This window comes from Branchiostoma lanceolatum, chromosome 7 (assembly GCF_035083965.1).
Source record: "Branchiostoma lanceolatum isolate klBraLanc5 chromosome 7, klBraLanc5.hap2, whole genome shotgun sequence".
In the NCBI taxonomy this organism is placed as follows: domain Eukaryota; kingdom Metazoa; phylum Chordata; class Leptocardii; order Amphioxiformes; family Branchiostomatidae; genus Branchiostoma; species Branchiostoma lanceolatum.
In genome coordinates, this window is record NC_089728.1 from 839,234 (window position 1) to 863,145 (window position 23,912).

The 23,912-nt window shown below is 44.0% G+C and overlaps 3 protein-coding genes across 3 annotated transcripts; all 3 read left to right on the top strand.

Moving 5' to 3' along the window:
* The first annotated feature begins 2,165 nt into the window (after positions 1 to 2,165).
* On the top strand, positions 2,166 to 16,138 carry LOC136438305 (protein dachsous-like). Its single transcript, XM_066433067.1, has 23 exons — positions 2,166 to 2,310; positions 3,150 to 3,275; positions 4,124 to 4,210; positions 4,853 to 4,988; positions 5,371 to 5,531; positions 5,638 to 5,818; positions 6,022 to 6,316; positions 6,599 to 6,728; positions 7,008 to 7,129; positions 7,616 to 7,717; positions 8,456 to 8,569; positions 8,875 to 9,235; positions 9,354 to 9,493; positions 9,653 to 10,043; positions 10,402 to 10,603; positions 12,401 to 12,668; positions 12,794 to 12,901; positions 13,206 to 13,374; positions 13,942 to 14,042; positions 14,351 to 14,488; positions 14,699 to 14,789; positions 15,203 to 15,487; positions 15,966 to 16,138. Exons 1-23 carry the CDS (start codon positions 2,265 to 2,267, stop codon positions 16,136 to 16,138), a joined length of 3,927 nt encoding a protein of 1,308 aa, XP_066289164.1. The 5' UTR covers positions 2,166 to 2,264.
* Positions 16,139 to 16,285: 147 nt separating this feature from the next.
* LOC136438963 (cadherin-1-like) lies at positions 16,286 to 19,499 on the top strand. The gene is made up of 6 exons (XM_066434029.1): positions 16,286 to 16,542; positions 16,993 to 17,222; positions 17,621 to 17,821; positions 18,116 to 18,230; positions 18,683 to 18,825; positions 19,308 to 19,499. The coding sequence occupies exons 2-6, from the start codon at positions 16,995 to 16,997 to the stop codon at positions 19,461 to 19,463; spliced, it is 843 nt and encodes a 280-aa protein (XP_066290126.1). The 5' UTR covers positions 16,286 to 16,542; positions 16,993 to 16,994; the 3' UTR covers positions 19,464 to 19,499.
* A 160-nt stretch (positions 19,500 to 19,659) lies between these two features.
* Positions 19,660 to 23,166, top strand: LOC136438306 (uncharacterized). Its single transcript, XM_066433068.1, has 4 exons — positions 19,660 to 19,673; positions 19,812 to 19,870; positions 20,319 to 20,418; positions 20,942 to 23,166. The coding sequence occupies exons 1-4, from the start codon at positions 19,660 to 19,662 to the stop codon at positions 21,369 to 21,371; spliced, it is 603 nt and encodes a 200-aa protein (XP_066289165.1). The 3' UTR covers positions 21,372 to 23,166.
* Positions 23,167 to 23,912: the final 746 nt, after the last annotated feature.

The window sequence follows — 23,912 nt, forward strand, 5'->3', positions numbered from 1 at the left end:
AAAAAGGAACCATATCCTCCCCATTTCCTTTGCCTGTGGAGATGATATACGAATGGTTATGGACATAACAGGTGGCATTTTCCTCTTAGAGACTTCATGCTCAATAGGATTCTAGAAATGACTAAACGCGATAACCAATAGTGCCATATTTCATACCGGTAAATCAGGAAAAGCGACACGTTTCGCTGTGAAGTTCCTGGTTAGTCAGGTTCTCACCTGACAGACCAGTGTGGTCGATCAAGGTGAGACGTAAGCACCTGGTCGGAACGTAATGCGTATACGGCAATTAGCCTGCTATTTAAACCCATTATAACTGCCGAATCTCTTTTGTTCTCTTTGGTCAACGTGACAGCCGATGCATAAGATATGTCTTTGGACACAACTAAATGAACATATATGCGAGATATTAAACGCAAGCTCTTGCTTACGTTCCGGTGACGTGCTTTAGATGTACAGGTAGAACATGACGCAATCCTAATCACTCAACTGTCCTTCAGCTAGAGTTACCTCATACCGCAGCAGTCTACAACATTATGGGGCTGAGTTACGGAACGCCCTTTCGCTGTAACAAAGAACTGAACAAGACCTTTAAGAATGGCAATACCGGAGGCAATTGATATCTGTACTGTATGTAACATGGCTTTTATGATTGATTGGTTATTATTGTTACTATGTAATCAGTCGTAGTTTGTGTTTTTATATGTGAAATCAGGGGTACCTGAAAAACAGGCTTCACAGTCTCAGTGTAATTGCCCTGTATAAATAAAATAAATGAAATGATTTGCTAAAGAATTGTTTGAAAATTATACAGATTTAATTCCTTCAATTTATTTTGGCATCATGGTCTACAGACAATTGGGTGAATAGAGGGCGACGTGTGTATATAAATGTGGTAAATCTTGCCGTGTCTCGACACTAAAAGCTATTTCGGTCTTTCCCATCTAGAACTATTATTAATTAGTCTGCCTCTTCGAACCTAGATTCGACGATTTGGCAATTGCAGTGGCTAGGCTCCGAGTGTTAATGTATGTAAGATATATTTTCAAAACGTTAAAAACGCACCACCTTTCGACCTAAGCAGACACATCAGCACTACCATTAATGCCGGGAAGAGGTCGAGGATGATTACTATTAATTTTGCTTATACATTGTGGATGTGTTTAAGGTATTGGCTAGACTCATACAGATCTACTGTGTACGTTAACTGGGCTTCAAATAACGTGCACATATCATATTGTCTACTGAGGTAGTTTTATTGATCTTGTGACAGGCAGAGGAAAGTAAAAGCAGACCCAGAAAGTGCTCTTTGCTAGGCTCTGGATATGTCTTATATTACATCCCACTTTCAGTAGGTGTGAAAATGCAAAACCGTTTTCTGCTACCAGGACAATTCAAAGTAAAGACAATAACTTATATATGACTAATAGAAAGCACTCCTATTCTACTGTAATGTGACAATTCAAACAAATCGATCAAGTGGGATAAAAATACATGACTTTGGTTTAACGCTGTCACTGAAAGTGAAATAAAGTAATGTTTAGTGCTCATAAAGGAAACGTTTCTTGCCTGACGGGAGTGTATACGTCGATGAAGATTGAGGTTTACATCGAGGTATATTAATTCGGTTGCTTGGTTCGTTTTATATAATCCTTCTTATAACTATCATTCGTACGTAACTTTCGGACAATGACAGCACTGAGACGGAATTCGACCGGTTTCGACTTCATCTGTCTTTCTCAAGAATAAGCCTCCTAGGGACTTTGCACCTGGTCTATAAAAGACAAAACACATTGTACTTGTGTTCATTCAATCCCTAACCATTGAGAAATCCACACTCAAGGCGAAACTTTGACTTTGACTTTCTGGTCAAACTAGTCAAACTACTCAAACTCGCCAAACTACTCAAACTAGTCAAACTTGTCAAACTGGTCAAACTAGTCAAACTAGTCTGGGTGTGGGCTTAAATGAAGTTGATATTTACACAAAATAGAAATAACATTGTTAACATACATACTGACTACGGTGTCAAGTTAAAAGCGCAAGTCTGTCTGTCCTTTCCTTTCCATTTGTTTCAACACCCAAAGATCAACACTATAGACCCCCTATCCAGTTGAATAGAACCGTCCCAATTGTGCACGTAACAAAGGGCGATGTTATTGCCATGAGCCACATTCGTGCAGTGTCGCACGAGGAAGTAACCAGTGTGACGTGAGATTACGACTCAAACCTGACCAAACCGACGATCGTCTGCAAATCCGTCAATCATGCGAGGCTGCAAACATTTCGTGGGCTTTCTTCTGTGGCTTGTTGGTAAGTCTGTAAGTTTCTTCAGAAGATTTAACTTTACGTTTGTAGAGTTAAGAGGAAATTCTTTTGTTGATGGATCAGAAACTGCCATCCCTGCACTTTGCATGGTGTGAATAACTTTTACGAATACTCTTTAACATCTTCCTTGTGATACTGTTCAATAGACTTCAAGTGCAAGGCGTCGAAACGGGACAAACATGGAAGAAACAATTCCAACACTGTGAAAACAAGTCGTTATGTGCACAGGTGTTCAACGCAAGGATATCACGTCTGGTCGATGACAACAAAATAATCCTTTGTGTTCACGTTTAAGCGCTTATATCACAAGTAGTGACCAATGTGTACAAAGGGGAAGTATCATCAAAAGCTGATACTTTTCACGTGAAGGACACGGGCCAGGTACAATCATGTACTCAACTCTACCCAAGAAAGTTTTTACAGAGCGGACCAACTTCTGACCAGGTATAATGTTACACAGCCATTACCGGGCACGGAAGTGTTCTTTTGTGTAAAAAATATCAGATGTCATAGTCTATTGTATTGCGAGTGAAAGCCTTTTGTTAGCCTCAATGCGATCCGCTGTGCGTCTATGCTAACGAATGGTATATATTACAGTCGGTTTTCTGTTGTGCATGGGCTTGCGGTGTATGTGTAGGGACATGGAGGGGGGGGGGGGTGTTCACTACACAGAAACACAAACATCGCTTCAAAGTTGTTCAATTAGCTAGTTTCCACTAGGATCTTTATTCACTATGAATTAGGAATCAGGATTCGGAAGCATCCCCTATATTCGACGCCACTACCGTTGAACAGGGTACACATGCCATTTGTCTTATTTTCAGTGTTTACAGAAATGGCAACCCATGTGGCAGGAAGGACGACTCCATTCCCTGATAATACTACCGATGGCGAACCAACTCGATCTGCGCCAACAACAGTCGACTTGTTTCTCCTGCCAAATACGACAGGTGATTCTCTCTAACATATCTGCTTGACGCTATATAACATGCGATGATGTAATGTGGAATCTACTTCGTGCGAATTTCTCGATTTGCATAACGCACACTAGGAGGTGTAAAGACAACCCAATGCCTACAACTGGATAAGATACGGAGATAGCTTCAGGGTGTTTTGAGTGACATCCATCACTCTTCTTCAGCGTTTTTTACCAGTGTTGTTTTGGATGACATCCATCACTTTTCTTCGGCTTTCTCGGAAGTTCATTCCCGTGTTGCTGAAGAAGAGTGACGGATGTCACTCGAAACGCCTGGAAGTAATTGTCGAACCACATTCATTTGGAGACGTTTGCTTGTCCGTCGATATTGTTTACCTGGATGTCTTATCTTCAAAAGCGTACTGCTTAGAGATCATATAACGCAATGTGCTATTATTTCAATACCATTCACTCCATTGACACTGACTGCCGATGGTCATGTACTGTACGTACTTCTTCTCTGTGAAGATGACGCTAGAATCGTGGTCTACAGTCTCCATTGTAACTATGTGCATCTACGATATAGGAGGTTCTTTGTACACAACCAGGTATAGTTCTCACCTGCTAACGTTTCGATGTCTATCAGACACCTTCTTCAGAGCTTCTAACTGGAGTGCTGTTTCTCACCGCTATAAGTAGCCGAAACAGCACTCCAGTCAGAAGCTCTGAAGAAGGTGTCTGATAGACATCGAAACGTTAGCAGGTGAGAACTATACATGGTTGTGTACAAAGAACCTCCTATATCCTATATTCTACCAACCTGATGAAATTGTTTTCGGGGTATGTGCATCTACGCAACAATGGTCACTTTGTTCCTCCCAGAAGCCAGCCCCCTGGGTCTCCTGTACAGAGATCTGATCCGTGAGGTCATGGTGGACATCCCGGCCACCTCGGCAGTCGGGGACCTGGGTAAGTAGGCACAACCTCGGCAGTCGGGGACCTGGGTAAGTAGGCACAACCTCGGCAGTCGGGGACCTGGGTAAGTAGGCACAACCTCGGCAGTCGGGGACCTGGGTAAGTAGGCCACCTCGGCAGTCGGGGACCTGGGTAAGTAGGCCACCTCGGCAGTCGGGGACCTGGGTAAGTAGGCACAGCCTCGGCAGTCGGGGACCTGGGTAAGTAGGCACAGCCTCGGCAGTCGGGGACCTGGGTAAGTAGGCACAGCCTCGGCAGTCGGGACCTGGGTAAGTAGGCACAGCCTGGCGATAATGGTTATCATTTTGTCCCATGGTAGCTTGAACAAATAGAATCATTCGAAAAGTATAGCCTAAAGAGAAGACAATCATACCGCCTTACCCCACATACACAGCTAGTTCACACACATAGGAATTATCTTATAATTAGATCTGATGATGGCAGTTCTGGATGTCATACATATGATCCAGTAACTATTGTTGACATATTACTTAAAACTGAAGACTCATTTCCCAACCCTAACTTTATAGCTAGCAAAGCACGTTTCCAAGCCTGATCCCCCCCCCCCCCAAAACGATTGGTACACCCCTCTGCGTTTCCTCCTTTTTATCATGTATGTATTTTCGCAAAACCCAGTGGTTGACATGGCAACGCTGCAGACCAGTAACGTCACCAACGTGACGTACGTGCTGATGTGCTGCACGTATGACGTCTTCACCCTGCTGACGGACGGCAGGGTCCTGGTGACGTCAGAGCTAGACTTCAACATTCAGTAAGTCCGTTTTCAAGTCATGCTGATTTGTTGTGAATAAAAGCCCGTCAGAATGTCGGTAGTTAATACTCCTTTTCAACCTCAAGATATTTTACGGCAAACGTATCTAGAGAACATGTCTGGCAACGAGGGATAAGAAATAACTTCGAAAGACACAACTGTCATTTGTCGGCTTACACTAGGCCTTTTGCATTTTAACAACAGAAAGCTACTATCATATTTCAAATCAATATGGGTGCTCTATTTTCATCCCCATAAAAAATGCTCGGTAGCTCCATCCACCTATCAGAAAAGAAAACAAAACAGGAAATCGTATGGTTATCAAGCTTTATTTCCTGACTGCGCCTTTTGCTTTTTAACACTTACTTTGTACCCGTTCCAGATACTCCATCCCCGTGGCTGAGCTGGATCCCTTCGGCGCCATCTTGTTTGCTTACGTCATCCACGTGAACCTGACCAGTGACTTCACTCTGTACAAGGACCCGGATGGACTCTGCAACACAACATCGTTCTACGTCAACATGGAGGAGAACTCTAATATAGGTAAAATTCCATATTCGAAAACAAAGGATGAGGACAAGCTTAAGCTTCATAAGATCTTTCTATCTATCTTGACGTAACTTTAATGTTCATCGCATAATCCCTATAGTGTCTGTGGCCCTGGGCAGCCTGACGAACCAGTCGTTCTCCGGGGTGCAGTTCTCCCTGGTTCCGGGAGGGGACGCCGACAGGTTCTCCATCGACCCTTCCAGCGGAGTCATAACCCCCAACAGCGAACTGGACAGGGAGGAGAGGGACACTCTGGTCTTCAGGGTCGCCATGGCTACCAGGTACCCTTTCTAAACATCTTCATTCCATATCGCTCACATAAAAGACGTTCACGTTATCATTGTCTTTTGAGACATAGGAGAAGCTGACACTGCACTGGAGTCCAACCCCTACTGCATGGGCGTCCTAGATCACCTCTGTTAGGTTTGAAAAGTCAGGTGTATGAACATGACATTTCTTCCTGTACTGTTCCACATCAACCCAGGTATGACGTCACCTTCGGCACCGTGACCGTGGCCGTGACGGACATAAATGACAACCCTCCGACCGTCGTTGAAACTTGGAGCAGTGAATACATCCTGCAGTCCACCCCCATCAACTCCATAGTTGGACTGGTCCGAGCCGAGGACCCGGATGCGGGGGAGAACGCGACCTTGACCTACACCATTGTGAATGAGGCTGGCGAAGATTTTTCTGAGCTGTTCTTCATCAACAATGTCACGGGGGTCATTACGGTTATCAGCAACTTCAAGGTCATCAGAGAACACCTCCCCCTGAAGGTGATTTAAGTTGTGGCATCTCAAACAGTTAACATGCGATCATCACTATGACGTGAAGTTGAATAAATGCCTGGATGGTCGGTTTTAGCATTTCTAATGCAAAAGGGTTTGCTTTGAAAAGTATGAAGTTTTTAAGCATAGCCCGAAAACTGTCAATAATGCCATGATTTACGGTGGCACTGATTACCCCGTCAGATCCCAGCCTCGCTAATTCAAATATGGTCATAAAGTTTATCGCTTTTTATCCACTCCTTTTGATCGAAATGTGAAATTCCCCATCAGATTAAAGTGCTGGACAACGGCGAGCCACCACGATTTACAGAAACGACCGTTGACCTGTCTCTCCTGTCCAATGAAGCGGTAGGAAACACGACACGACTAGAGGTCAACGTTCCAGAGGACGTTGCCATAGGTCTGTATCCGTTGTCTTGGAGCATGCGCATAGTTCTCAAATTGCACTGGACAGTCTTTTCTGCGGGAATGATCTTTTTGCAGTTTTGACTGCGTTGCATCTTTTTGAAATTGTGATTTGTACCAGGTTTTCTGACCGTCGTCGATGGTATTTAGCAGTGAACCGTCTTTTCTGATGTAGAGGGATTATTGTAGCTGTGGCTATGCTGCATCTTTTCTTTTTCTCCTGAATCGGGGGTTCGTTTGTCTAAAAAAAACATGAACTCACTTGTGTCTGCAGGAACTGCCGTCGTTATCGCCAGGGTCCCGGCGAGCGCGGGAGACGGGACCATCAACTACACCTACGTCATGCAGGACCCGTCAGGCCTCAATGAGAAGTACTTCAGCGTCCACAACGAAACCGTAAGGAATATGTTTTTTTATTTCATCTTCACACATCCTTCCAATAACTGACTTAATTTTTTCAATGCTCGTCGTCAACAGGAGTTCTTTGGACGGTTGATTTGTGGGGTCGTGTGGCGCAACGGCAGAGCGTTCGACTCAGAACCAAGAGGTCCCGAGTTCGAATCCTGTCATGTCACCGATCTTGTGCCCTTGGGAAAGGCACTTTACACGACTTTTTTCACTTCACCCAGGTGTAAATGGGTACCTGACTTCGGTTGGGGAAGGTCGTATTGAGGTCACCTTGTGGCGCCGAACGGCAGACGCCCAGACCCTTGCGACAGTTCCACAAAATGCAAGTGTGGATAAGATATTGTGTATTGTGTGAAACCTGTAATACCCTGCATCAATTCAGCGCTAATAGGCTGCTATTGCGGGTAATTTCTGACCAATAAAAACCATTATTATTATTATTATTATTATTTCTCATCAGTTATTTTCCCGCAGGGTGAGGTCACAGTTATCTCAGGTCTGGACCGGGAGACGGAACCTTCTCACCAGTTCTTTGTGGAACCCAACGCGGAATCCGGCTGTGACAGGCAGGGGCTGGTACGTGTCGTTGTTACTTTCATGAGAAACACGTGCAACTAGCTGTCCTCTAGCCTTTAAAAGTTTTATCTGACTGACAATCTCCGCGTCCGTTGAGATTGTGGGGGCACCTGCATAAGATTTGTCTTTTGTATCCGTTGCTTTTGCTCACTATGAATTAACAAGCATTCCTGGACAAACCAGGCTGGCATGCTACGGCGCATTGACCTCACCAGGATTCGGAAGCACCCCAACCAAGTCGATCCTAGTATAGTGGGCGAAGTCACCGCAACCTCTAGCACACGGTAACAAGGGTAAAGGTAGTCCCATGGCCTTTTTTGATACCGAGGGGCTAGTGGGTTGTTAGTCCATCTGTGTCTATGACAAGGTATTGGCAGGCAAAGCCCATACCCCTCCCTTCATTGCCTTACTTTCTTCATTATTTGCCTTAATGCTCTTAAATTTTCCATTTAGTCCTCTTTGTAAGTCTTGAGCAAAAAGCACGGCCTAAGCATTTTTCTTTTTGATAATCACAAGATTGTCATACGGTCATCTGTTGATTTGCTGCTGCCATTCTGAAATAAGCAGCCATCGTCTTCTTCGAATGAAAACATTTTCCTTTTTATTCTATTTAATATCTATTTATAGATATTAAGGGTAGTCACTTCAGTTAAGTAAGTAAATGAGTTCTAACGGAGCCCTTACATATCATAACAAATCAGGATACAAAAGAACAACATAAACTTCGTTTTGTTTAAGATCTTGGTGGTGATCACACTAGAAGACATCAACGACAACGCTCCAGTGTTTGAGCACCAGACGCTGCAGGGGGTCGTCCGGGAGAACACGCCGATAGGAGAACCTGTGATAATCGTGAGTCGCCTCTAACGTTCTTTCTTAGATAGTCAGATGGATGACTATTACTGGTCTTAGAAGCATCTGTGGCAAGTGTTCATTTCCTAACTATATCCCTTATTATCATTCAGATAGTCAGATGGAGGATTCTTGCTGCCCATCAAGAAGTGTCCGCAACTTTACGATTTACCTGGATAAAATGATATTCATTTCACTTCACTTTCATAAAGTATCTTGTCCGTATGCCTTACCTTATGAGATCATATTTAAATGGTAAGATTTAAGTATTGCCTCTTTAACACATCAATATTTTAATGCCGCAGATTCCGGAACTGGTTGTCACTGACGAAGATTTTGGCATCAACGGCAGCGTCGACATCCGCCTGACTGGAGTAGGTTCAAGTAAGTTTGCAGTAAATTCCACAACTGGACACATCTACGTTAGCGGTGACTTAGACTACGAGGAAGCGCAGAGCTACACTCTGACCGTGGAGGCCATGGATAGGGACGGAACATCTGGTTACAGAAGCACCACAGCGCGGTTAACCATTGAACTGCTAGATGAGAACGACAACTCGCCACAGTTCAGTCAGGAAGATTTCCATTTCTTCATCCCCGAAAACGCCACGGACAGCGCGCTTGTTGGAACAGTGTTGGCGACAGATCTGGATTCGGAACAAGATGGTAAGATATCAGTCTTGCATAGTCAGTGTTGTGCACGTCAACAGAACGTGTCTTCTTGACACGGTCATCCCCTGGAATTTCCGTAATCATCATTTTTCGACCATTCCCATTCGTGTAGGTAAAGTGGACCACTTTATCGTGGAGGGAGGCGACGGCGTGTTCCAACTGGACTTCTCGTCTGGACAGCTGACGTTAGTCCGGGGGGATCTACTGGACCGGGAGACTGTGGGCTGGTACACACTGACCATCAGGGCACAGGTGAGTTAGTACACACTGCCGTTATGATCATCAAGACACAGATGTGCGTATATGTTTCTAGATCTATACTTACATATAGAGATAGGACCACGTATGTTCCTAGTAAATTGAGCATTCTATCGTCCCCAAAACTAAGAGTTCAACTCATTGTTTCCACAGGATCGGGGTTCTCCGTCCCTTTCTAATTCCACCAACATCAACGTCACGGTCACTGACGTCAACGATAACGCCCCTTCCTTCGATGACGATACGCTACGTCATTTCCTCACCAGAGAGCCAATGAGAACCGTGGAAAACCTGCCGAACGGGACTCACCTGTTGACGCTGTCCGTGACGGACCCTGATGCCGGCGTGAGCGGGTCGGTTCGCCTGGATGTAAACAGCGCTGGGTTTTCTGTAGTGATGCTGGACAACTCCACCGAGCACTGGGCTGTTGTGAGTAGTGAGACCTTAGACCGAGAGGACAGGGAGACTTACGAGCTCGGCATCACTGCTACAGACATGGGAACACCCGCCTTATCCAGCAGCATCACCATAGTGCTGGCAGTCGGTAAGTACTCTAGAAATCATGGAATATATTACGCCAAAAATAATTACTCAAGCCACTGGATAAAGTTTTGAAACAGTCAGACGTTTCAGACAGCATCCACTGTCTTTCGTCAGTGACTAACGATAGGACTGAGAACACCAGGTTTTATACCAAAACTCTGAATAGATATGTTAATGAGGTTAAGACATTCACAGTTCCGATTCACATACTCTCAATAGACATGTTAATTAGGTTAAGGTATATTGTTTTATGTTTCTGTCTAGCAGCTCTATCTCTCTAATTTTTCGATGTTTCTAGTGTAATTGTGGAGATAGATTCTGTTTACCGATAACTGTGTCTCCCCATGTTATAAACACAGGTGACGTAAATGACGTGCCCCCGGCCTTCCTGGAACCTCCTGACGAAGTCACCTTGCTGGGTGGTTCTCATCCGGGTACTCTGGTCGCCATATTTGCTGTGGAGGACCCGGATGTTAACGGCACAATCGAGTACAGCGTTGCTGGGGATCAGGACGGGCTGTTCGGCATCAAAGATGACGGCGTCGTCGTCCTAAAGAATCAGTAAATAGTTCCCCTTTTTTTGCAAATGACTCAAGAAGTAACATGACTAAGAAATTGATTTTTTTGCGTTTCGGCGCCTTCGCGCCGGAACGCAATGTCCTGGCTTTTACCTTGCAGGCAGGCAGGAAGGAGCAGGGAAGCTTGGTTCAACCAAGGACATTATATATATAATGTCCTTGGTTCAACACTGTGTCGCACACAATAAGACCTTATATGGCAATACGTTCCCAAATCCTTGTATAGCCGTTGCCTTATATGGCAAGGGAGCACGAAAAGGCAGGCAGGCTACATTTGCATGACACACAGGAGGGCGACCGCATGTAACTGCTACAACTGTTCGGAAATATCATTGCATTGTGGTTTCGGACTTTGATATCCTGAAAAATGACCATATTACATCTATTCCACAAGATTGCAGAAGAAAAAAATGATTTCGTCAAGAAAACGACCAAAAATCGGCATAAATGATACCATATAGTGAGGTTATAGCATTACGTACAGAGTGACGACTTACGTACCGCAGCTTGGCCCATCTGGCAACGCGAAGCACTTCGGACCCAGAAGATCCGGGTTCGTGTCCGTGCATGCAATTTTTTTTCCTTTTTAGATATTGAATATCAAAAATATATATTGATATTATATTAATCTATCAATATCATATTTATGAATATCATTTTTTCATTAATAAATAAAGAAATATTTTATATTTGTTATTTTTAAATATTCATTTAATATATACAAGGCCTTTGTCTTATGAACAGGACTTCATAGATTCCAAACCCGGCATTCGAATTTTTCTGTTCATTGTAATGGAAAATACCGTGCAGCGGCTCCTATGCGCGGTAAGATGATTCTTGCAAAACACTCGCCACTAAACTTCTATCCCCGATGTAAACAGAGGCTCTTGCTGTTGTTTGCAAAACAGCGATCCTTTGTTACAGTAGCAAATGCTCCATTGTTCAGTATCGACTTCATTCAGACAACACGGACGTGGAAAGTGGCGCCGCTCGGCACAAAACTATGGGAATTTTCATGAATTTTAGCAAAATTACCCAGGAAAATAAGGAAGACGTGTTGTAAATGCGGAAACCAGAATAATACGGATGAGGTAGCTGTTGATTTGTTTGACATTTGGTAGTCATTTTAGATAGAACCTTAGCTGTTATGAACTTCTATTTCACTTAATTACCATAGTGCTGATGATTCAATGGTGCTTTTTCAAATTTTATGTTTTATTGCGTGCCATGTACATAATTACATTGATAGCTTTTATAATTAGCCTATTGTACATTTTACAAATAAGTACAAGTTGTAGGCCAAGACCAGCTTTTTCAAAAGCACTTAAGTTAAGTGACGTAACTTCAAAATTGCTTTCCCCAATCTGCCTTTCTCTATTAAAACAGTACTCATTTCCCAAAATGACAATTTTTCTTATAGACTGAACAGCCCTTGAGTGACTTCCTCTGGCAGATTTTACTTCAAGTAAAGGGAAAAGACAATTCACACTCATAAACGTAGCCGAAACGCCAGCTTTTTTTAAAAGCTCTTGTTTATTCTATGTCTAATGATTTTTTTAAAAGAAACGGTAAGATTAATCTTGTGACTGAAAAAAGTATTTCATTTGATAGTCAGCCGCTGCTTGATACAGACTTCCGGCACCTTTGACCTATTACTGGAGTAATGTGCCTGTAAGTTAAAGTAACTTGGCCATCAGTCGAAGTTAAACAAGGTGTTTTTTTCTAGCTGGCTTTAAAAGCGTTATCACAAAAACAATCTTATTCTTTCCTTCACTTCCAGGCTTCCAAATGACGGGATCACCAGAAATGTAACCATCGATGTGACAGACGGGCTTCACCTCACCAACACAACACTCCGGGTCCACGTGGAGGACGCGTCATCTATGGAGACTCTGGAGTTCGAGCGGGAAACGTACGACTTTGACGTCGTGGAAAACTCACCACCAGGCACAGTAATCGGGACTGTTAATGTTTCCAGCAACCAGCCGGTCCAGTACAGCTTCCAGTCGGCTCAGATGGGCCAAAATTTTGCCATCAACAACAATACGGTACGTCATGTCAACTGCAAAAATGTTTATGACCATAACGCATTTTCTTATAGCCTTAGGTGAGACAACATTGTCTAACACTAACATTATGTATACATGATGATGCAGTTTGTTTTCACTTCCAGGGTGAGATCGTAACGAAACTACTGCTGGACAGAGAGGAAGCTGATGCACACTATTTGATCGTCGTGGCGACTGAATCATCTATTGGCTCTCGAAAGGCTTACGCAGCGGTAAGATGTGACGCAGTCGAATCTTTAGATCGTCTTTCTGTCACAGAGTAGTACATATCTATAATGATGACAATGACAGTGATGACGACAATGGTCTTTATTTGCACGTTCCCCACATGGGCTAAATACAGTATAGTAGTTTCAATATCATCTGAAACGTATTCAGTTTAGAGAGTCATTACATGAAGCGTTCTTAAACAGTCAGATAAACAACAATGATAATAACGATAAATAATTGTAATGGTAATCATTGTAATGTGTCTTAATCGAGAAATTACCATATCTTTAATCCCCAATTCTACAGGTTGCTGTTCGTGTTCTAGACGTGAATGACAGCCCACCTGAATTCGACAGGGAAACCTACGACGTTAACGTTTTAGAATCTGTACCAGTCGGACATACCATCGCCAGCCCATCCGCCTCTGACGCCGACACTGGTCACAACGCCAACATTGTTTACAGTAAAGTGGAAGGTTAGTTCCAAGATTATTTATCGGCCGTTTGACACTCTGGCTGACCGTGGCTACATGTGGACCAAAACGTTGAATTTTGTTCATTCAAATAAGGTATTTTGGTTCATTAGGGTGCTGTAAGGCCGGAGTTAATTTTATTGCAAGTTCCTGCCCGTAGGTTAATTGCAAATACAGTCTGTACATGTAACACTGAGTGGACGGACAGACAATGATCAACAGTATAACATATGACTACTCTAGTCTTAACTACTGACACTAAGTTCTAGTTATTTGGTTCGACTTCTTTTTCCGAGACAGTGGAAGGTGAATGATCCCGCGTTTTCTGTAATGTGTGGGTTTTGTGATGTTGAGATGAGAGTAGTTTTCTTTTTGTCTGAAAACGTGGAGAAATTAGGATGGAAATGGTTAAAGAGATTCTAGCTGGTAACTTGAATTTTGTCATGGATTTCTATTCATTTATATATATAAACAGATTTTATTCCTTGTAGTCAGGCAGGCAGTCATCTACATCTTCCTTATTGGTGCAAGGGTACACATGTAAGATAACTCACGTTCCATATTTCACAGCAGGAGACGATGTGTTTGAAGTTGATCCGGAGACAGGAGCGGTTCGTGTGAACGGAACTCTCGACAGGGAGGCGGCCGACATGCATCGCATCGTCGTGCAGGTAACTTTAGAATAGTGCCAAGATATCATTAAGAAACAAATAACATAGTCACAGGTACCATTTCATATAGTGAGACATGCATATTGTCTTTCAATTGCGTTTGTGCTTATCACTAAAATTGGTGCATTGGTACCAAAGAAGGTGAACTTGGCAAATCTTAACGCGTGACCAGCCGCCGCATGACTAATGACTGGTCCATGACTATGGGAATCTTGGAGGGTTTAAAGAGATACGACCAAGACTGACATTATGAAGGGGTATTGCCATGGACCCGTATGCAATTATCAGTTTCCATTCTTCTACTTCAGGCCACAGATGGAGGAAGTCCACCGCTGTCTTCCACTGCCACGGTCAGCATTCAGGTCGCGGATGTGAACGACAACAGTCCGATCTTCGCACAGGATCACTACAACATCAGCGTTCCGGAAAACAACGACAATAAACAAGTCAGTATTCTTGACATTAACACCTTATGATGATAGACAAATCAACGAGAAAGTAGGTCAATGGACAGGAGAACCTACAACGTCTTTATTTTTTTAAATTTCGTCGTAGGGCTAAGAAGACAAGTCCTTATAATTATAGACGTTTCTCGGATCGGAATTGTAAAGAAAGTTAGCTACCCAAGTCTGAAATTGATTGTTTTCGTCGTACAGGTTCTATCTGCCGTTGCTACGGACGACGACATTGGGACGAACGGTCGACTTCGGTACTCTTTAATGGCCTCGGATAATTTCACAATCGGAGGTAAACAAATTGTCAACATCTCTGGCAAATATCAGTGATATATGTGTCACTAGCACTGCTTCTGCTTCTTGCTAAAACGTTCGCGGTTTGAACCCTGTGTGTTCCAAGCTATGTTATGCACAGAGGTCCAGTAGAGGCTGCGTTCACTAGGATCCACTCACGCCCCGAGACCGCTTGTTTGTTTGTTTGTTTGTTTGTTTGTTTGAACCTATGTTTATTCATGATAAGCTCAAATCGGCACGTAGGCTGTTTTTCATTGAGGTCATGAGGGAAGAGGTAAGGGTCAGCTCCTAGCGTGCTAGCAACCAGCAGTTTGTATTCATAAAAACTAGTGTGTTATGTCACATAGTGGTTTGCCGGTTATGCCGTTGTCTGGTAACCCAATTATGTAATATTTTATTTATTTATTTTAGAGCTGACCGGAGACATCTCATCTACTTTCACGTTTGATCGTGAGTCCGTCTCCTCCTACAACTTCACCGTTCTGGCCGTGGATGGAGGCAACCCTCCCCGATCATCAACAGTCGAGGTCTCCATCACAGTCACGGACGTGAACGACAACCCGCCGGTGTTCCTGGGCACGCCGTACCGTGAAAAGGTGGCTGAGGACACGCCGACGGGCACCAGTGTGTTCACCGTCACTGCAACGGATGCAGACTCCGGAGAAAACGGAACTGTGTCCTATGGGGAGAACCCAGGTTTGTCCTATCTAGATAAGCGTTGGAACCTTTAAGTTAGATAACCTAACTTTCCATAGCATCGCTTCGGTCTTCTTCAAGAAAACTGAACCAAACACTTGACACGAGCCCATAAGGAAAAATGACGTCAGTAGAAGGTGTCAGACTCAGTATAAGTAAAGGAACAACTGTATCCGCACTAGGCACCCTACAACACACAGACGTATGCGGCTCTTGCTATACATGTAGGCGCTGCTGTTGCAGTCTTAACCGAATGCATATGTTAGCCTTTGGAAATTCGTTCCTTGCTCATCAAGGCAAAAATGCCCATTGCCCATTGCCAGCTCCCATCTGACTGTTTCAAAATTTTATCCAGTTGCTTGAGTAATCATTTTTGGCGTAAAAATGCCGATACTCGACAAAACAAAAATAACATGAAATGTCAGATGTTTGTCACAGTAAGATTGCATAAAATCAGCTTTTAACTTCTGATCTCCAGGTGGCATCTGCGGAGACCTGTTTCTGGTGAACAGCGTCACGGGCGTCATGACGACACGACAGTCACTGCTCAGCATCAACCAAGTTGAACGGGAGACCTGCGTCGCCATAGTAACGGCTTACGACAAGGGACGAGACCAGAAGAGCACGTCTGTCGAGGCAAGGCTACAGTAATTTTGTATAATACACACACACACACATACACACACGCACACAAACACACACACACCTACACACAGCTACACACATATAGATACAGATACAATAACAGACACACCTACACACACTCACACACACACACACGCACGCACACACACACGCGCGCGCGCGCGCGCACACACACAAACAACCCGTTTTACTTCTCTTTGTCGTGGACTTACCCTGCCTTCTTGTTTGTCAGGTTGTGTTTAATATCACGGATGCCAACCGCCATTCCCCGGTGTTTGAGATCAGCAGGCTGAGTGACCACTTCAGCGAGTCCTGGAATGTCGCGCGGCGCGAACTGTTCACGGTCACGGCCACGGACGAGGACAGGGGAGTGAACGGGGAAGTCTCCTACAGGATCGTGGACGATTACGGTACGGGTGATTAGAGTCAATAAGCGATAATAACTGTCGCGGTAATGTTTTCGGTAGCGTTGGTGTGTGTGTGGTGTGTGTGTGTGTGTGTGTGTGTGTGTGTGTGTGTGTGTGTGTGTGTGTGTGTGTGTGTGCCGATAACACAACTAAAGAATTTATTTATGGATTGTCTTGATGGTATGTGGGTAGGTCTCGATAAGTACTCAAAACACCTTAATTCCGGGATCCCTATCGGCTTTTTACTGCAGCGAGACTTCAGACAAGAAATAGTAAGCGAGACAAAAACGCATAAAACACGTCAAAACCAGCCGGACCCGAACCTCTAGGTCTGTTTGCAGATTAGCTAAAGCTACTAGTGTCTCTCCGGCAATCTACAGTGACAGACGTTGCAACGAGTTTTTTCTTGTAGTGTGAGATTGTACATTACGGCGCGTGTTTGTGTTCTACCAGGCATGTTCACAGTCCGCCAACAGAACCAGTCCGCGCAGGTGTGGGCGAACCGCTCGCTGGACCGCGAGGAGCGGGACTTCTACAACCTGACCCTGGAGGCGTCTGACGGCGCCGTCATCAACTCCAGAACCGCGACGGCAACGCTGGAAGTCTGGGTCGACGACGTGAACGACAATCCGCCCAAATTCGTCCGGGGCAACTTCACAACGGAGAAGATCCAGCTTCTACCGGTAGGCATTGTTCAGATAATGTCATGGTAAAATTCACTTAACATTCAGCCGTCTCCCCTGCATCTTTCTTCAAGGTGGAATGACCAGTAATCGAGGAAAAGTGCCTTTGACCAACTTCTGACTAAACGCCTCCTACTTCAATAGCCATTCGAACTTTAATAATAATAGATGTTGAGGCTGTATCAGACACGGCCATTTTTACTCCGTGTCATCTACCTGTTTCTGTTGTTGGGTTTACGTAGTCATTTGAATACAATATCAGAGTGGGCAAGCAGTCCATGAGTAGGAAGATGACCACAAAAGTCAGACTTGTCGAAGTGACAGGAAGAAGAGGTCAGAAGTGAGTACGTAGAAATAGACAGCTACCGTTGGTGATACCCTTTCCGTGTAAATTGCAGGACACCTCCGTGGGAACCCACGTGACCCGGGTGAACTCTACAGACGAGGATGTCGGGACAAACGCCATTCCGCTGTACCGGATCGGGCCAGTCCTGGACATGCGCCTGGACAGTCCTGATCTCTTCACTATCGACAGCCAAACCGGTGACGTTAACACTTCGGCCACGTTTCCTAACATCACGGAGGACTACTTCGTCAATGTATGTATACAACGTACAGCAATACAATTTAGATGCTTTAGCTGCATTTCGATCAAAGATATCTAGAAATGACTTCCAGAATAATTGAAGCAAGGCATCGGCAAACCTTATCTAACAGACCATTTGTGTGATCGTTTAGGAACTTTTAGAAACTTGCGATCCTTTTATCAAATTACAAAGCAACACCAGCAAGACACTGCAGTCAGATGGGTGCTTCTCACAAATTGAAGGTGAATCACAGATTGTCACACCGAATCTCTAGTGACCTTAACACAATCTTTCCTGACCTTTTAGGTCACCCTGAGAGTGGAGGATGCCATGAACCGTGACCTCAGGCCGGACGACCTGACCCTTCGCATCGTTGTTCCCTTCATCAGTACCAACAGTCACTCGCCGCGATTCCCTCAAGGTAAAGTACTTGTAGCTACTAGTAGTTAGTCTCTATGAAACTACGATGGTTATATGTTGCTCTGTTTCCTGGTCAATTATTCACCGAATGCTGCTATGCATAACCCCCAGGAATGCCAGCGGGCTACGCAATAGGAGTGTAGAGAGCCGTCGTGAGATTGACCCGGTCAAGATACGATGTCTGCTATGAGGAGGGGGCACTATCCCACTAAATACCACTGTCGTTATGATCCTATCTTCGTTACTCAATATCTTATGACATTATATATCTCCTGATAGGCATTCGCTTGTAAAAAAAACGTTATGTATAACTTGTTAGTATAAAATAGAGTATTCAACACTTTCCCCGGTTCTGCTGCAAGCCAAACCCTCTGCCTGAGCCTAGAGAAACTGAAGGTTTTGGTCCAATTCCTTTGATGAACATCTTTTGTCCGTTTCTCGACATTTCTGCAGTAAACTATACGGTGGAACATAGCCGGGACAGTTTGGCTGCTGCGTCCGGTCCCATCTTTTTGATCACCGTCTCAGCTGAGGACGACGACATCGGGCCAGACGGGGAGATAGAGTACAGCATCCTGAATCGCGAGGACACATGGGTAGGGGGACTTGGTTCGTATTTGTGTAATGTATACATGTCAGGGTGGAGATTGCGATCTACAGGTAGATATCGCTATCGGAGTCTCTTTCGAATGACACAGCCGGGATTTGAACTCACGGCTTCTTGGCCCAGAGACAGTAACAACTGGACGACGCTTTGTTTGTTTGGTGTCTTATTTATCTAAATGATTTCCCGTGACACCCCTCTCCAATTGGACCTATGGGAAGATCGGCTATGTAGATATTTGTACAGGCCGACAGGGCCATCCAAGGAAAATAAAGGTTTCTACTTCTACTACTACTTCTACCACGCCTTCCAGTCTTTTCAGTACCACTTTCTGGGCTTCATCTCCCCCCCCCCCCCCACGCCAAAAAAACAGTGAAGGGAGGCATCGAAACGACTTGCCCGATTGGTTTCGATGCCTCCCTTGGCGTTCTAAATGGATGAATTTATTTTAAAGTGCCTTTGTGTTATTTTCAGTACGAATTGCTCGGCTTCATGTCGTTAACGGGGCCCAACGGTACAGTGTCTCTTTCTGTGAACTCCAAGGGAACCGTGTTGAACAGGACGGACGGTTATCTGCACCGCATCCTCATACAGGCCCGGGACAGAGGGCAGCCTGCACGGACGGGGTGAGCTTAAGGAATCCATCGCTGTTATCGGGCGTGTGTTCAGTAAATGCATGGATGAATACCTATGATAGAAGCTTCATTAAGATACAAAATTAATGACTTTCGTAAGGCCAACTACCTACAAACTACAAAATAGAAATACAAAATTAGTGATTGTATAAACGGATGATTGGAGAAATAAGTCAATTAATTGTCAGATGATGACTACATGGATGCATAGATTGGTAGAAACATTTTTTATAGTTTACTAGGCCCAAGAGGCCCAAGTAACGACTGTAACGATTGAGAAATTATGTATCGATGTTATTTAATTAGAAATAAGATGTGGTTTCCATCCTCTGTGTTACTTCAGGACCACTGAGATTCTGCTGAACATCCAGCATGCAGGGACGGAGGGACCAACACCAGAGGGTAGGGATACAAAACAACTCACTACACCGTTAACATCGTGACATGGGGACAGTTATCATGGCAAGAAACACAAAACGGTGCATAACACTGCATCGTAGCATTCAATCGCCGTAAGCAGGCGACCGAATTTTCAGTGTTAGGGCTCGTAGTACTGGGTGTTTTTCACCCAAAATTGAAGCCTTGCACCTTAATGTTTGGCTGGGTGCACCGAAGCACCTAGATAGTTCTGTAGAGTTGCAGACGTTACTATCATATTCTAGGGATGTGTGTATAAAGCAATCAATTGTCATCTTAGTGTCAGAAAAATGATAAAACCTTTGTTGTATGACTTGTACATTTTTTTTGAAGTTTACTGCAATGTCAGTAAGGTTGTAATCGCGTTTTGCTAACATTCAACTTCATCTAATGCTGTGCACTCTAACTTTTTTCTGCGCACCTTTCCTTTCAGATCCGGTCGTAGTGGCCGAATGTTCCACCAAACCCTTGATTGCCGCCGGTTGTGTCGCTGTGGTTGCAGCTATTCTGGCAGTGGCGGGGTTCACAGCGTAGTAAGTACAGATATTTACCATGTATGCTTAAGTAGAATGTGTGATTAAAAAGTCTCCCAGATGCTTATAAGGGCATTTAGAGAGCTAGAGGTCACAACAGCCAACTGGAGTTTGTTTCTATGCCAAAAATCCTTGTAGAACACTCAGGAGAAACTTGTCTCAGGCCACCATGCATTTAGTACTGATGCCCGCAGATGGTTGATTAATTTCAATGCAAGTGCTGAGCTTTTCTTCAAACTGAAACTTACAAGAACAGCTGTATTCTATAGAAGACTATATTGACCTGATGGAAAGTTGCTCTCAATACGTATTTCCTTCAGTTGACGTCATACGCTATGTATCAGGTGACTTGGTCAGTCCACCAGTACAATATTGGCTCACTTTGTGTGTTTTGAAGGTCATCCAGCTGAGTCTATGGTTCAGATCAACATTTATTCAAAGTTTAAACATAGCTCAGATGCGGGCGGTACAGATAAACCAGCACTAATTCCGCTGCGTTCCTTGTTCATTGTTTCCTCTACAGTATCAGGAACAGACTGGAACTGAAGAGGACACAGACAGTTGCCCCCGAACACGTGTATGAGGTGTTAGATCTGCAGAACACGAGGCTACAAGACATGAATATTAGAAAGAAGATGCCACTACCTCCCATTGGAAGGCAGCTACAGCCCGAAGTGAACGCATTACCGCCCATAGAAAGGCAGCAACTGCCCTATGCGAACCCGTTACCGCCCATCGGAAGGCAGGTACAGCCCGATGTGAACCCGCTACCGCCCCAAAGGGAACCTCGCGTGAGGAACCCACCGCATCACCCGCCACTGCCGCCGGTCCGACGGAAGCGCTGCGGTCCGGCCCGCCCGCCTGCCAGGCACCCGAGACTCCGCGAATACAGCACAGACAGCAGCTACGTCTTCGAAAACGACTCCAGTGAGAGCGACACGGAAGTAGAGTAGTTGTTACTGCCAATCAATCGAAAAGCAGCAACCATGTGACATATATAGACAGTCTTATAGGGATCTACCATCTGCATACGCCCTCCCATCGTCGTAACACCGACTACAGCACCAACAGCAGTTACGTGTTTTGACACGGACGTAGAATAGTTGTGACAGCAAAGACAGTCCTCGCTACTGCGAATCAAGAAGCAGCAACCATGTGATGTATAGAGGCAGTCTAATAGGGATCTACCGCCTGCATAGGTGCCCCCCCCCCCCCCGCCATAACCTCCGACTACAGCACCGACAGCAGTTAACGTAACATGACCAGTTTACGTCCGATTTATTCAAAACGTTATTTATTCTAAAACCGCGTGGACAGAGCCAAATGTTTAACCCATGGGTAAAAATATCAGCTCTTCTAACAAGAAAATGCATGGTCTGTAAGTTTTTCTCCGCCTGTTTAACGCCGTGCGAGCATGTATTTATACTGGGGTATATGGTGTAGAATTGTGCTAGGCTTACCCTTTATCGTCCACCTCAGTATTTTCCCTTCTATCGCTACGCTTGAAGAACATAGACCGGAAAAAATGCACAGTAACTGTCGAAAGTAGTCTACAGATAAATGACAGTAAAGTCACTATGTTTGTCCCTCCTCTTGCCCGACGCGATGGGACAAAACAATTTTTGTATTGTGAATTTCCCCGAAATCAGCAGCACGTGGCGTTCGCGTGATAAACGCATGGCCATGATGTTATGCCGTACAAAAATGTATCATCTGAGCGGGAGTCGCTAGGTTGTATCAAAACTTCCTAAAACTGGCAAGAGTTTCAAACCTCGAATCACCATGGATAGTTTGCATATCAAAGAAAGGTTTAACGTCAGCTACGTTTAAAAGATACTAGCTATCGTGTAAGTTAGAAAAACATGATGGAATACGCGGTGTCGAATTACATATGAAATGCGTCATGCATGACGCTTCCGTGCAACTTGTTGTTACTGGTTCAGGAGTTTATTCTGTTATGTCGCTGGACGTAAACCCTTTTAGATGTTTTGTATAAAAGAGAGAGATAGCTGAGGATCATACTTATGACGTTCTTTGTTTCTCATGAGAACAGGCTTTGGCATAATACACCGCGACATGTGCACATGACCCAAACTGGACGTTAACTACTCCTGCACGTAAAAAGGTCATGTTACGTTACGTGTTTGATAACGGATGTAGAATAGTGGATGTGGCAAGAGTATGGCCTACTATAAGAATGTACTGTACAGAGAGAGATAATCAGATTTGTTGTGAATGATCATCATGGGTGAATTTGTATTTTTCACCTTTTTTTGAAGATTTGAATCTAAAGCTCTGGCAAGGAACGGGCTTTGAACAATAGGCATGTATGTACCATGATAAAATTTAGCATGTTTGATATGCATATTCACTCGTTCATAAGTTGAGTATTGATACTGGTAAGTTTTATAAGATATGCAAAACAGCATATACTATTGATAGCTATTCATACCTAGGTAAGTTGCTTTACGCTCTGTAATTAGCAACATAAGTATTACATTGCGCCCACCCCCTTGTAATAGAGAAAGGGCGGTACAGAATGTTGCATTGTCAACAATGCACGTTATGGTTGAAGACTGAATGAATTCCATTTCAGAGAGAGAAGTCGGACTCGCCTGAGCTAGAATTCAGAGTCAGCATTTAGACAAGTAATAGGTCGTATTTTTCTTCACCGTCAACCCGTCTTTTGTTATTACTTACAATTGACCTCCAAGCAAGGCTTTGAAATAAACTTTATATTGGGTTGTTTACGAGTTTGCTAACTCCCTTACATTCGTAGATACCATTGGAATTGGTTACATTTCCGAGTTTGTAAACTTCAATACGTAAAGTACAAAAGTCCAATTTTAATCATTTACGTTTTAGTTTATTAAATTCCGTACGGAATTACAACATTAGGACTCAATGACATTTTCAATCTAAAAGCGTCGGAACGTAAAGTACAGGGGCCTGTGCCGATTCGTGTTATTGGAATCGGTGACATTTGTGATTTTGAAGACTTGCGCACATATAACGTGCCTTAATAGAATGAGCATTGGCACGTATGATTAGAATCAGTGATATTTCCAGAGTTTCGTAAATAGTTTGGCAATTCAATAGGAACAATTACTGTTGGGAATTTTCAAATATGAGAGGCAATTTCATCCTCCAGCAGAAAAACATTGGAATCAAAAACATTACCCATGGTTGTTTTTGTATCATGTAGAAGAACACCCACCCTTCTTTTCTCGAAAGATTGCTGCATCATTGTTTATGCTCATTGCCTAAAGCTAGCTTTTCTGTAGATTCATTTTCTGCATAATATCTGGAGACTGTCAGTTCATTGGACTCTTTGATTATCATTGACCTCTGGTATGCCTGCCTCCTATATGGCAATGGAAAGAATTGGCCCAATCATGGCCCATAACAAACTCTCTTGATAACCTTAGCAGAATCGGATGGTTTTCTGTCATTGTTGTGTTTTCGATGTGAAATTTTTCGGGATTGTTCAGAAT